This window comes from Pseudoliparis swirei, chromosome 17 (assembly GCF_029220125.1).
Source record: "Pseudoliparis swirei isolate HS2019 ecotype Mariana Trench chromosome 17, NWPU_hadal_v1, whole genome shotgun sequence".
Taxonomy (NCBI): domain Eukaryota; kingdom Metazoa; phylum Chordata; class Actinopteri; order Perciformes; family Liparidae; genus Pseudoliparis; species Pseudoliparis swirei.
The window spans coordinates 10,492,460-10,506,989 of NC_079404.1; the positions used below are offsets into that span (position 1 = coordinate 10,492,460).

At 41.8% G+C, this 14,530-nt stretch overlaps 1 protein-coding gene across 1 annotated transcript; it reads right to left on the reverse strand.

The window, feature by feature from the left end:
- Window positions 1-210: 210 nt before the first annotated feature.
- mertka (c-mer proto-oncogene tyrosine kinase a) lies at window positions 211-13,672 on the reverse strand. Its single transcript, XM_056435997.1, has 19 exons — window positions 13,450-13,672; window positions 12,213-12,528; window positions 12,029-12,129; window positions 11,777-11,947; window positions 8,430-8,516; window positions 8,230-8,345; window positions 7,964-8,153; window positions 7,089-7,234; window positions 5,403-5,538; window positions 4,372-4,522; window positions 3,660-3,748; window positions 3,453-3,548; window positions 3,282-3,362; window positions 3,094-3,186; window positions 2,863-2,981; window positions 2,650-2,759; window positions 2,341-2,500; window positions 1,584-1,720; window positions 211-1,032 (listed from the first exon to the last, which is right to left on the reverse strand). Exons 1-19 carry the CDS (start codon window positions 13,535-13,537, stop codon window positions 582-584), a joined length of 2,838 nt encoding a protein of 945 aa, XP_056291972.1. The 5' UTR covers window positions 13,538-13,672; the 3' UTR covers window positions 211-581.
- Window positions 13,673-14,530: the final 858 nt, after the last annotated feature.

Consider the following 14,530-nt stretch of genomic DNA (forward strand, 5'->3'; position numbering starts at 1 on the left):
CTATATTGGCCCTTGTTCTTAGTTCAGTCACTAGTTGGGATTTATATAAGTACTTACACTTACATATTTCAGAGCAGTTCTTTTCATAGCATATTTACCCCATTGTTGTAGCTGCCATCTTTTACTTTTCATGCATTTACTTTTATTATTAACATTTTGATTTACATGATAGTATTGACACTGTCACCTTTATGAAGGAATATTTGAATCTTGGCAAAATGTATCTCATTTTTAATGGCGTCTTGAAGAAATCATCAAATCATGTATTTCTTGATCACTTTACAAATGTTCTGTACATTTCTATATTTACATTACAACAAATAATCCAATACGGTAAACAATTTCACAGTTCAGTGTATCTTGAGTTTATGGAACATGCATGAACATGTTGGATGTGGACACACATGGACAACAGTCCTAACACGGACATGTACGCTGGCCATGTATGACACACACTGCTGCTCCAGAAAGTCCACATCAGGAAAGGCCGAGGTGCTCGCAGTGCAGTGAGGCATACTGTTTAGTACTGAAGAACCATAGTGATAGTTTGATGACAGTTTTGATCTGCTGGGTACTAATCTCTACAGCAGGAAAGAGGTATCACTTGAGCTGTGATCCATAGCAGTCGAGTCAGTAACCATGTCTCCATTTGCTTGACTCAAAGCATCCCTTGACAAAAGAGGCGTGTCCACTGCAGGAGATCTCATGGAAGGGTCATTGGAGATCACCACCACATAACGATCATCGTCCTCATCGTCCTCGTTCTCTAGGCTCCCGTGAATGTCCGCAAAGACGACTGAATGTTCTGCTGCCTGGTGGCTGCAGGAAGGTGACGAGTTGAACACAGGGTGTTCTGCAGGTGTCTCTCCATCAGGGTCCTCTTCAGGAAAGCTGGTGTTGATATAGATGATGTCGTCCTTGCTGAAAGACTCCGGCAGCTTTTCTGTGAGCTTTTCTAACATTTCTCGCAGTTGGGGAAAGGAGGGACGGTCCAGCGGATCGGCCCTCCAGCAGCCGTACATGATCTCGTATCTAAAGGCAGGTAAACAGAGGAAATAATGAATTTCATCTCCGTAAAAGAACCTTTTAAAGTTCAACATTCTCTTTCTTATTTCACCGCACATGTTTGTGGTGAGAACATCAGGCTAGTATTAAACATTTTTGGGAAGGACATTGTTTGCTGGACTGGATGTCAAAATAAGGAGAAGTGAAAAAAGTATGTACTTCAGTACTTCAAGTGAAAAACAACTTCAATTGCAAAGTTTATTATGCATATTATTTAGCAGTAAAAGTTGCAACATATAAAATAAGGGAGGACTGATATAAGGTGGTTTATAGTGGGATCTTAGCTCCGACCCATGCAGGTGATTGCATTTTCACTACAAATAATTATTCAAACATTTTGGGGATTTTTTTGGGTGTGAAAAAGTTTGCATGAATTCTTTCAATTGTTTATTCATTAAGGAACCCTTTTAAATTACCCCCATTCCTGCTAGGTTTAGACAAACTGTTACACACTCTGGTAAGGTCACCTCCAACGGAATCAATAGTCAATACGAGTGTCAAGAAGAGACAACACTCACAGCTCATCCAAACAGTCTCCCGGCTGCTTCAGTCGCTGTCCTTCAAGGAGGTAATCATAGATTTCATGGTTCTGGATGCCGGGGTACGGCGTCATGCCTCGTGTAGCGATCTCCCACATGGTAACGCCAAATGCCCACTGCATGACACAGAATCAATATCCAAATATATCAATATATCAACTTCAGGGGATATTTCAGTTTGTGAAAAAACTGTTTTCTCCAAATACTATTAATATGTGCTGAGATGAAAGTGTGCTGAAAAGTATTTAAAAAATGATGAATAAAATACATTTGTAATTGCGGTCTATTACAATTGTGTTTTTTTTTTACGTATTCAGTTTCTCTTTCCATTTCCATTTTAATGAACATAATTGTGTTTTATGTTAATCTTTTCCCCATTCAGTTGCATCCATTCAGACTTTTTCTTCAACACAAATAAGTCTTCTGTTTTTCATGACACTTCAGGAAACTGGTTTTCAATCTACAATGTCAAAAGTGGGGAAACATTGCAAAAGAAGGTGCATATCCTAAAATGACCACAATTGGTAAATAGTGGAAGAAAAACTCAAACTTAACCACAACCTTAAAAGGAAGGCTGTGTAATTTAGAGCTGCTCTGCGTGATCTCACACTGATGGCTTGGACGTTCCTCTGTGGTGCAATGGAGACTAATGAGCACACCAGAGTGCACAAGGGGTTAGTTCTTCTATTAGTGACTCTTGTTACTGGAAGAGACAGGAGCATATGGAGGTACTTACCACATCACTCTTCACGGTAAAAACTCTGTCTGCCAAACTCTCCACTGCGATCCATTTTACAGGCATTTTGGCTATTCTTCCCTGCCTGTAATAATCTCCACTGTAGATCTTCTTAGATAAACCGAAATCTGCTACACACACAGTCATGTCATCACGCAGCCTGTAAGACAAACGAGGAAAAGACTTGGGAATGAAGAGGAACAGAAAATCACATAAGCGCTCTAAAGAAGCAAACGTACCTTTACAAGTTTCGGCTTTAATCTAGAAGTCACGCTTTAAAAAAATGAAACTTTCGAAGGTTCAACCTACATGCAATTGCGAGCCGCCAGGTCCCGATGCAGAAAGCTACGACCACTGAGATACTCCATACCGAAAGCAATGTCAGCCATGAACTTCAGGAGTGTCTGAGTGGGCAAGAACTGTGTAAAAAACACAAAGCAAAATAACAGTTATAGGTCAAGTCTTTTAATACTAATATATCATAAGAGCTGCCTATATTTCTGTGTTTGGCAGGAATCTTACCACTGGACTTTCTCCCAGGCGTGAGCGCAGCAAGAAGCTATGAAGGTCTCCATATTTCATAAATGGCAGGATGACCATCGGCTTGGGGAAATGCCCTGCGCCTACTTCCAAGCACACGCCTAAAGTAGACAATACACAGAAAGAATGTTTGGACCGGCAAGGGGAAATGGAGCAGGTAACTGAGTCGTGGGATTCGACAATATATTAAGAGGTAATAATAGTCACTCGTACCGAGCAGTTTGATGACATTAAAATGGTTAAAATCCTTCATGCAAGCCGCCTCATTCAGGAACTCTTCAATCTCCCTATGAGAGAAGCTATCCACTGTTTGAAGAAAGAACATAGAAAATGATCTGCCATTCCTATCAGTTTTATTTTATAGATAATCAAAAGATGTCTTTTAGTCAAAGAAAGCTCACGTTTCATTGTCTTCACAGCAACTTTCTCTGATGATCCATCAGGTTGTTGTAAATGTCCCTCGATCACAGATCCAAATTCACCTGATAAAATGAGATCATCAGTACTTCTGCACAGTATGAGTTGCTATCTGTGTTAACCTAGAGATAATGGCAGCAAAAATGTTCACTCACCCTCTCCAAGAACCTTCCCTATCGAGAGCAAGTTCCTCATGACCATCACGTCCTGGAGTTTGGCCTGGAGTTCATCGCTAATACCAAGGTTCCCAACTGCACGCAGGACCCACTCAAGTTATTGCGTATTTATAAATGTGCCTTTTGCAGGACAACATACATCTCTGCATAGGTGTAAATGTTTAACAATGATATTCAACAACATACATGTGATTCCTATGGCTGATCGATTGTAAGTCCTCTGGGGTTTGTACTGCACAAAAGGCTGCTGCTTTTCTCCACCTCCAAACAATCGACTGCCGGGGGGGGGGGGGGACATGGGAAGAGAAAAAACAAGGAATGCTGAATGAACAGTGAGCTCATCCTCTCACCAACGTCACGGCAGCTGTCATCATGCACACACAGGCTGAGATTCAACTGAAGAGGTGGTCGAGTGAGGAAACCCTCTGAGCTGTTGCTTTCCTGACATTGAGGTCACATACGGTTTTCCTATCTGAGTGGCAGCCTGTGACACATTCCTATCCATATCCTGAGTGGCAATACTGAGTCACAGACTTCATAATAATGAACCTCTGAGAATTAACAGCTGCTTGTTGTCCATTTCTCCAGCTGCACAGTTATTACAAGACTCAGGTGCAGACGATGGTGATTAAGAGGAAGCAAAAGGCCTTTTATGAACAGAGTCTGGAAGTGGTGAGTTTTATAAGTCTTAAGACATTGTGTCATTGAAGAATGTCAAATATAAACGACAACATCTCAAACTATTTGATGTTTTTAAAGCAAAGTCAAACCAGATGGGTCGACAGATGGGTCACAAATACGGGGATCTGTAGCAACTTCAAAGATACACACAATCACACTTGGCACCAGGTTGGTAATGAAATCCACACTGTGTTTGCACAGAAGACCGGCAGCCTACCCGAACCAAGAGTCAGAAGTCCTGTTGTGCACACAGATAGCCCCCCAGAGGATCATCAGCAGGAGACAGAAGCTGCACACCACGGCCAGCACAACATAGACAGAGTCTGGGACCCTGGTGTCAGGGCTGGACGACGGGGACACCACGGATTCTGAGAGAGGGAGAAGAAGTAACACAACACAATTTTCAGCAAATGGGACAACATGTTTCAATGGGAATCAATGAGGATATGCGATTGATCCCAATATGTAACTGGAAGCAGCTTCAGTCTTTTGTATTTTCTGCCATAACTGTTTAGTGCTGCAGGAATGAGTCCTAACAGCGGGAAATGATTCAGCATTGTATCACTTCCGGTTCCCTTGTCTCAAAGTCAATGGTTTTTTTTGAAGGATTTTGGCCTGAAGTAAGTGCTGTGGTATAAAAAATACATCAGTAGATACTTCTCAAAAATTGTAAAGCTTTTATATCTTTTTATAACATGGCTATATGAGACTACAAAACGTCTTTCATGCCGACAAGTCCGCCATCGCAGCCTCATTGTGGATACTCACACTCATGCGATCGTGGTTAACATTTAACTTCTGCTAATTGCATTCACGGTTAAAAAATCAAGGTGGTGGTCTTTTGTGAATAATATCTGTCTGAACAAAACGCCTAAGTCTCATAAACAAAAATGTTTCTATCTGTATAATCCAAAATCCAATGGAAAAATCCCATTGGCTATTTGTCAAGGCAATCAGTGTGATGCCAATAGCCAATGTGGGCCAGCAAAGATACATCATCCATGCAGCACTCTATTACATCTTTAAACAAATAAACTAGTTTCCAAACTATTGTTTTGAAAAAGTCCAAGATACTCCTGCCAGATCACGTTGCACACTCTATTTTAAACAATTATGTTTTAGTTAAGCAATGTTAGCGGCACTGTGAGGCAGCGCTGAGCTAAAATCAGCTCACAATATCAGTATGCTAATTGTTCTCGAATATTAAAATACATCAGCTGAACTTGATGAAGCAATAGAGCAGCTTACTCTCCTCTGGCACAAACAGCCAGACTCGTGGGCTGACCATGCCGCTGCCTGCCTGCGTGCATGCAGCCACCTCCACACTGTAGGTTGTGTTGAATTCCTGCACATCTACAAAGGCCACGGTGTTGTAACTGTGGATCTGAAATAACACACAGCATCACAACAAAGGCAATTTAAAAGTGTCTCGTGGCATAGTTAGATTATTTCTAAAAACATGTTTCAAGGGCTAATCCTTATCTCTGTGGAGTTCAACCTGTTGTTAGAAGAACAGGCTGGAGGTCACAAGCTAAACTGAGTTTTAACCGTACAGTAAGGTAAGTCTGAATTTACCTTAAACTAAACTGAGGGAAACATGATTCTCCTTGTACATGTGTGTAACATCTCAAATATGGGTCAACAACTTTGCTGCAAGTCACATCCTTTCTCTCGCCATGTCTTCTTTTATCTCACTTCAATAAACAAGAAATGCAACAAAAAAAGTCCCTTTAATCAGTTTCAAGTATGAAAGCTTTTTTGGAAAAAGATATATATATGTCCATATGAAGGACATTATCATATACAGTATAATGAAACTGCCAACAAAAAAGGGAAGGAGACCAACATGTGACAGAGTTAGTGCTGTATTTCACAACCCCACATGGTTTCCTCTCTTTACCAATGTGCTGACAGCCAGACGGGGAACACTGAACCCATGATTAATGCTGGATTCATTAAATGATGTCTGTGACTCCAAACAGAGGGCATGATGTAGTTAAATAACAACTGCTAATCCTCAAAAATAGGTTGGAACTGAACCTCAGATTCAAAGGAAGATGGCAGCACCAATCCTTCTCCCATGAGATAAATAAAATGATGAACAAAAATAGCTGTCTCTAACTTAGTTTACCATATGGCGGCTTTAGGGGCAGGTGGGACTGGTGATTAATGTAGCTGCATTCACTCACATTGACAGTCACTGCTATTTCCAAAGCCAATGTGTAATATGACATCACCAACTGACTGGGCAACGCAAATGGATATTTGGACCTATAGTACACATCCCGTTGTATTCATAATCCATTCACTCTAAGATGACTCAAAGCACATGGTGAGAAAAGGAAAAACTGTTTTCACACCATCAGCTTCCTGTAACCACAACACAGACAAAAGGGACGGGAAACACACGATTGTACCAGAGAGCACGTCTGCAATAAGAGAAGAGCTGCTACTCACAGAGGCCTCATGGAATAATACACCGGACAACTCAAAAGAAGTTGTTATTTAAATAAACAGTGTATCTAAAAAAAGGCACTTCTGGTAAATGACTTTCCCTGCTTTATTGTTTCTTGAGAGGAGTGGAACAACTATTGTTCAGAGATAACAGGGAGTCTGACCTCTGGTTCAGTAGGTGGGACAAAGGGAAGATCACATATTCCCAATATGTCAGAGTCATTGTTTTCATATTTTTAATAAATGAGTCATTGTTCTCAGGAATGAAAAAAACATCAACATTGGCAAACGCGCAGATGTAGCCTTTTGTAAAACAAAAATACTAAATAAACTGAATTGTATGTGCATACGTATATCTATAAAGGAAGGGAAATATGAAAATGGTTACTTACGAAGCTACATAAACCAGGATAAACCCAAGAAAACAAGCATCACAAAAAAGGGCTAAATCTGTAATTACCATGCTGTCGGCGAGCTCACCTTGTTTGTTTGTGAGCCATGTCTGACAATAACATCATAACCACTCAGGATGCCATTTATCTTATCATCCGGGGGAGGTTTCCACCTGATCACCAGCCAAGACTCATTCAGCTGTGCGGTGACATTTCGAGGATAAACTGATGGCACTGAGAATGTGACAAGAAATGGGAAACAGGGGGATTGTTAACATACAAAATGGCAATTTATAAAACAAAACATGTAAAAGAGAAAGCAAAATTGCCCCTCTATTGAAATCTTTGATTACAGTTTGGTATGTGGTCACTTCCTGGCAGAGTATATCAAGTCTTTCAACTAAAATATCCCCTGTAGTGGCTTTAGGAAGGAAATTGAAAGCAGCTCCACCCTGTAGGAACTTTGTGTTTTCTCAGTGAGACCATTTCTATTTCCTATGTGACCCTTCAGGAAAACAACAGAGATTTTAGTGGATATAACATTTTTCCTGAAAGGGACTGGCCACAAGCAGAGCAGGCAGTTTCGCAACTTCCGTAAATTCCAGTTATTACATGCTGCTGCTGCTACCAGTGGGCTTACATTAAGCACATTTTGGATGGGAGAGTAGACTAATTACACAGTGCTATGCTCCTCAAACCTAAGCAGAAAAGCTGCTCTGATGAGTAGGAGGCAGGAGCATAACACAGAGGTTCTTAGTAAATAAACAATGTGGTTCTTATAGCAAATGCAGTCTCAGCCTTGTGAATTCAAACATGTGTATGTGCTGGGATGGATTGAATTAAGTTATGTTGGTCAATTTCCCAGTGTGGCAGTCACGTATCCCCTGCACCCCAAATCCACTGGTGTACCATCAACTGATTCAACCTGTAATTTGTCCCAAAGCTCCTTTAGTACTAACACACCTCCCTCGGTGGTGTTGCTCTGGATCCACATGGTGACGGGAGAGGCTCCCACCTCATTGCTGCAGGAAACGCTCACGTTGTACCACGTCATGGCCTGCAGCCCGGGGACTTCGCACTGGAGAGGCGGCACTGTGACGTTGATGAACCTGGTCGTCATCACTTCCCCTTCCCTCCGACTCACCTCTTTAACCTTAGATGGAACGAAGAGAGCGTGAGGATCAATCGGAAGACATTTAGCGACAGCACTGGGCCGATGTGGGGCTTACCCTGATGTGGCATTTAGATAGGGGAGAGAACCCATCATGTCCGGGGCTCCAGCTCAAAATGAACTTACTGGACTGCCTCTCCATCACAGTAACATTCGACACAGGGCCGGGAAGCACTACAAATCACAATACAAAAACATTGTGACTCCCTCAAATTGAAGCATATGGTCACCTTGCAGAGCCTGAAAAGCCAGTGTTACCTTTGATGTTGATGTTTGCTTCTCTGGAGGTGGTGACACCCTTCGAGTTGTAAGCTTCGCAGCTAAACTGAGTGTACTTGTCCACACCTGCAATTGACACATTTGAGAGAGGGATGTAGTACTCCAATACTGTATGGATATAAAACCAACATGGTGTTTTTTTACATCAATACTGGCTTGAAAAACTTGAAGAACAAGTCAGCCAGAAACAGTCTGGTCCTTTGTTTGACCAAACAACCTGATTTCTCTGTGTCAAAGGCCACTTTGGGGGAACAGGACCATGTCAGCCTCGATAGAGAAGCCAGAATGACAAGGATACAAAAAAACACATTTGGAAATGACTCGCTTCTTTATTATACTGCAAATGTTCACACAGTAGCACCTCATGCAGTAAGGCTCAAATTGAGCCTCTCCAGTGTGATGTACTGTGGTAACAATGCTTTTGCTGGGCCCCTTTTCCTGGATGCACAATTACTGTCTTTCAACAGTCACAGATCTGCCCAGTTGGAAGAGGACCGGGTGAGCTGCTAAATAATGTCCCGTTTGTACTCTGTTTTCCAGCATCTCTATCTCTGAAATGTTTCCACCAAGCTAATCACAGAACAGCCTTTGAGAGATGACTGGAACCAACTTAGGATGTTTTGTTTACATTCTGCAGAATATTACGTCCTCTTAAGTTTGCCTTTATCGGCTCGGGAGCACCAGCGTAAAGAGTGCTTCACTTTTTACACAAACACTGACCTCAATCTGCTTGTTTGCACAAAGATAGAGCCACACTTAAACTAGGTCTGGCTGAACCATTCGTCACGTTAATCATTTTCATTCACATGACGAAAACTTCTCAATTCAATTTGGTATCACATCAGATGGTTGGGGGCCATGTGGGCCGTCAGCAGGTTTGTCTGAAGACTTAAATGACACTGGTCATTCCTTTACATTTCACCAAACAGCAAAGAAACAACAGGAAAAACACCACCCCATTTACTTGAAAGAGATATTCCCAAAATCTATCTTTTGAGCCATAAATATTCTGCAGTCGGATTGAACCATTGCCGCATGAAGTCCGTCCTGAATCTTTGTGGCTATATTTTCATGTTGCAAAATTAATCAAGGCACTATGGATTCCAATGGTGACACGTTGTCATGGTGGAAAAAGTATCACAACGCTCACAAAACTTTAATTACATGTTTAGCATCATCCACTTCCGTACAGTTCCATACATATGGACATACATTCCAAATAACTTTGCGGTGTGGAAGCCTGTGTTTGCATGCATTTAGCAGTATTTTAGTAAACAAAAATAATCTGCTACTACATGACAACAAAGGAGTGGATTATGTTGCAGAGGTGGCTTCATGAATTGATTCTCTACCACTCATCTACAGTAGAGCGTCAATAATATTAGCTCATGGCTCATTAAAGAAACACATTTATTTTACAACAGATCATTTTCGAAAAAGGAAAGGAGTCAAGGTCAAGCCCTGCTTTCACTGTACTTGGCAAGGAAATTAAAACAAAAAGCAACAAGACTGCAATAAAAATAGATGGCTTGGCAACCATAATGGAAACATCTCAAATTATGGAGGAAAGCTCTCCAGCTTACTGAGGTGCCTAATTTGTAAGCAAATAGAGTCAAAATACTCCTTAAAGTTACAACTCAGCCTATGAATGTTCAGTCTTGGTTACTGTGCACCACATTTGGTTCACCAGTATAGTTTGTCATCTCAGAGCTAAAGTGCCAAACCTGTGTTCACCTGCTGTCCTGAGATTGATAAATAATGTAAGGCGGATCAGCAGGCTTCCATTAACCCAAATTAAATCCCCATCGACTTCCTATCTCTTTAAGGAGGTATAATGCCCCATTCTCAAGCAATCTGAATGATGAGTGCATGCTAACAATCATGCAGCACTTCCCATCACAAAAGCACTCTGGTAATATCATGGGATCCAAGCTGTCGTGGAAAAGGGGCCCTCGACTCATAGCATGCAAGAGGTGCATAAGAGTGGGTTTACACTGTTCTGTTGTGCCAATATTTGGTCCTGCAACGAGCTCTGGAAGCCCGCAGCCTGCCAGCCTCTGTGTCCAGCCCCTCCCTGCCGGCTAGTGGGCCGTACTGTGAATGAGGTCTTTGTCCCCGGAGCCAACCCCCGAACACACTCTCTGTGCAGCCCGCCTTACTGCCCAGGCCCTTGCACATGCTAGACCATAGCACATAACTGAACCTTTACCCCCTCAGCTTCGTACTGACCACAGCAGTCTGTGTTGCACTGAACATAAAGGGTTAGAATATAGAGAACATAAATGTGTTGCTTCTCGTCAATCAAATGTTTTGTTTTTAAAAGTGTTTATATAATTTGAAGAAAATTCCATTTGCATGTTGCTACAAACAGTCCAGTAATTAGATTCATTAAAAATAACCAGGTTAAATATCACATGAGAGTTATATATGAAACTTCTCATCTAACTCTCGGGCAAGAAAGTAAAGAAGCATATTTCCCAAAATGTCAAACTGTGACTTTAGTTTAGACAGAAAGTGTTGCATTTTTCACAGTTGAGTTATTTTCTACATATCACATTTCGTGGCGTTACAAAAAGCTCTGACCATGCATGAATGACCACTGTCAGTGCTGTAGGAGGCCCGAGTAACCCTGACCCTGGTGATGAATCTCATCGCAGTAAGCAGGCTACAGATGCTGAGGCAGCAGAGACGAGCTGGAATAGAAACCACGTACAAAGTGATACTAACCGAGTCAGACCTGCACCACGTTGTGTCGCCATCATCAGAGCCAAATGTCCCTTTGAATGTTTCCATGTTCAATCACAGCAGCATGTTTACCAAAGTTAAACAAATGAATTGGTTTGATAAGATGCATCTTGTGTGTTCCTTCTAGTTTACTACTTTTTTATACAAGCCAGAAGGTATTTTATTAAAACAAAAAATAATTTGTTTCAGATGTGTGGTTACTTGTGTAATAACCCTGTAATAACAACATTAAACTAAAGCTTCATCCACAGAGGCCCTTTTAATGATTTTACTTTTAAGGAGCAGTTTTAAATTAAACAAGTCCCGAGGAAATTATTTATTCAGCTCCTCTAACTGATAGGTGGAAAGAAGTATGGCTCTCATGTTCAGCTTCTTTCTGTCTGATTTGAGGTCACTCAAAATTATTTTAAAGTCATATTCTGATTATTCACTTGTGTAAGAAGACAAGCAATAAATTCCACTTCAACAGGAACAGGACAACAAGAAGGAAAGATAATTGCTGCTATTAAGTAGATCACTGTGAAACACACATTCTCTGTATGTGTCAGAAGGAGACAGACAGGGTCGGTTGGTTGTCTCACCTGACACAGTGTAGCTGTCGGAAGAGTTTCGAAAGTCACTATCAGGTAATCCATCACGGAGCCAGCGGATTTGAACAGGGTCCGGAGGTCCGACCGCATCACATGACAATGTGAAAGGGGTGTTTCTTGTTACATTTCTGTCCTCTGGTTGATGGATTAATGTCGGCAGACCTATTGACAGATACAAAATATGTCCTGAAAAATGTGGACGCCCTGAAAAACACCAAATGTTGGTACCGTGTGTAAACTGACCTTCCACCTCAATGGTGATTGGCTGAGACTCGACCATTGTGGTGCTGATGCTCAGTCTGCAGCGATACTCCCCAGCATCCACTCGCTGCACATGGTTGATGCTGTAATACAGAACACAAAGACACTTATTAATCTGTGTAATCAGCCCCTCACACTGTATTTCACTTCCATGTGTTACACCTACCTGACAGTGGAAAGGATAGTTATGACCCCGTCTGTGACAGTCTGGAGCTCGTTGATCACCACCTGTGTGTTTGGCGACAGGTCCTCGCCGTTCTTCTCCCAGAGGATGGTGGGTTCCAGCCGGGCATCGGGGATGTTGATGGAGCAGTTGAATTTAGCCTCATGGCCCTCTGACAGCTGGATGGAGCCAATGGTGGGCTTGAAATGCAGCCGTCTGAGCTGATCCGGGCTCAGATAAACCCTTGAAATGCGGCCCGGTATCACCAGAGGTTCAGAGGTCCTTGTGGGATGGTGGAACCTGCCCCTGCCATGCTGAGCTGTTCACAGGAGATGATACGTCAGGACAAGGTTCTACCTGCCTGGGAGTTGAGGTCTGACACGATGTGAAGTGATGGAACCGGGCATGTGTTATACCCAAAATGCTCTCAAAACCATCACGAGGGACATTTAAACATCAGTGTGACAGTTTTAGGGGTGCATCAAATTATAACTTTCATATTAGATTTATTAGTCCAGTATTTCTTTGAATAATCAATTAAACATTATTAAATGTCAGAAGATGGTGAAATTGCTTCTTTTGTTCAGCGAGCAGCTGTAAACTCAATATTGGTATAATTAAGATGACATGCAGAGAAAAGCAGCATTTTTAAAACTTTAACCAATTTATGTATTTGTGCAAAAGTAACTTAAATGATTAATACATTATCAAAAAAGATGTGGCAATAGAAGTTTCTAGATTGATCGTTTGAGCAGTAATATCAGATGACATTGAAAATAGAATTATTTTCAACTTTTCCAAATCATCAATCCCCCAATCTATATTATATGTAGATATGACAACGATGTTCCTAAAAGCCATAAATAGTTCAATTGAAACATATTAAAATAATAAAAAATAGAGTATTGACTATCGAATCAATGTTTTTAAATGCTTTTCAACATTTAGAAAATAGACTATGGCTCTTTATTATTGATTTGAAGCGTTATCTCTGTCACCATTCCAGTCCACAACCGAATCAGCCACAGTGTATAATTACAAAGAAGAGTCTCCTGCACGGTGCTATGAAACCAAGTCAGGATTGTGCCTGTTATTGAAGACGGTAAAATAACAGTGTGCGCCTATTAATAAGAGCTGTAACGCGTCTCTGCTGCTGCACGTTACATCGAGTTTAGCCTGAAATGTCACCGAGGGGCATGAAGTGTGTGCAGGAAAACCTCCAAGAAAGTAAACAACTCACCGCTGACCGGACTCCCCACCATAATGGCTATGGCCGTTGCAGAGAGAAACACTCCAACAACCCAGCCTGGAGGAGACTTCTTTGCCATGGCGCGTCTCCGCTCCTCTTCGCTGCTGCTTTCTGTCCCGCAACAGACTGCGATTATTATTATTATTCTAGGCGGATTGCGCGGGACCCGGCACGATATCACCGACAATAACCAACATCCCCCGCCAGCGTGACTTCAGCTTGTGTGGAGATTCGTTGACCCGACGTCAGGTCCAGCTGCAGAGAGGAAAAAAAAGTAAACTTTTCTCCACGTCACAGGAGGGATCCCACGAAGGCGGGACTGACTGCGCCGAAATGCACTGAAAACAACCAAAATACGGAAAATACCACATGGGATCAAACACGGACACTCAACAACACTGTTGGAATTCCACTCGAGTTTCTACATTTTTATTTTTCAATATATTGTTTTGACTTATTCTCTTTCTTTGAGACAGACAGATGAGTCTGCCTTACACATATCACCAGAGACCTGACAGGCAGGACACACACGTGTGTAGCCTATACCAACACGTACAATAGCGAGGTGTGTGATACATTTTATTTTCAATAACATGTTAACAAAAAACATTCGAAGATAAACCAAAAAAACCTTGTGGCATATTCAGCTGTCTGTCCAATAGCGCCACCACGTGGTCAATTACTGTAAAACTAAGCATTCCGCGTCATACATGGCTATATTAGCTATTCTTCATTTCAATACATTTAGACTATTTCATGGTCAACCTCAGAATAAACCAAACAATTTATTGGATTCAATCTATTGTCATTGCAAAGAGTACAGGTACACAGGCAACGAAATGTATTCTCTGCATTTAACCCATCCTTAGTTATTAAGGAGCAGCGGGCTGCAGTGGTGCGCCCTGCACTGCTCCTTAATAACTGGGGGTTCAGTGCCTTGCTCATGGACACTTCGACTCGCAACTAATGGGGAGTGTGGGGATCGAACCGACGACCTTGGGGTTGCAGGACGACCCCCCTTACCCCACTGAGCTACAGCCGCCCCTTATCTTTATCTTGCATTAATTAATAA

Coding starts and splice junctions, on each gene's coding strand:
- mertka (XM_056435997.1), bottom strand. CDS start 13,537: ATGGCAAAGAAGTCTCCTCCAGGCTGGGTTGTTGGAGTGTTTCTCTCT. Junction 4,523..5,402: donor GCTGTTTGTGCCAGAGGAGA/GTAAGCTGCTCT, acceptor TCCCTCTCTCAG/AATCCGTGGTGTCCCCGTCG. Junction 3,363..3,452: donor AGGGAAGGTTCTTGGAGAGG/GTGAGTGAACAT, acceptor TCATTTTATCAG/GTGAATTTGGATCTGTGATC.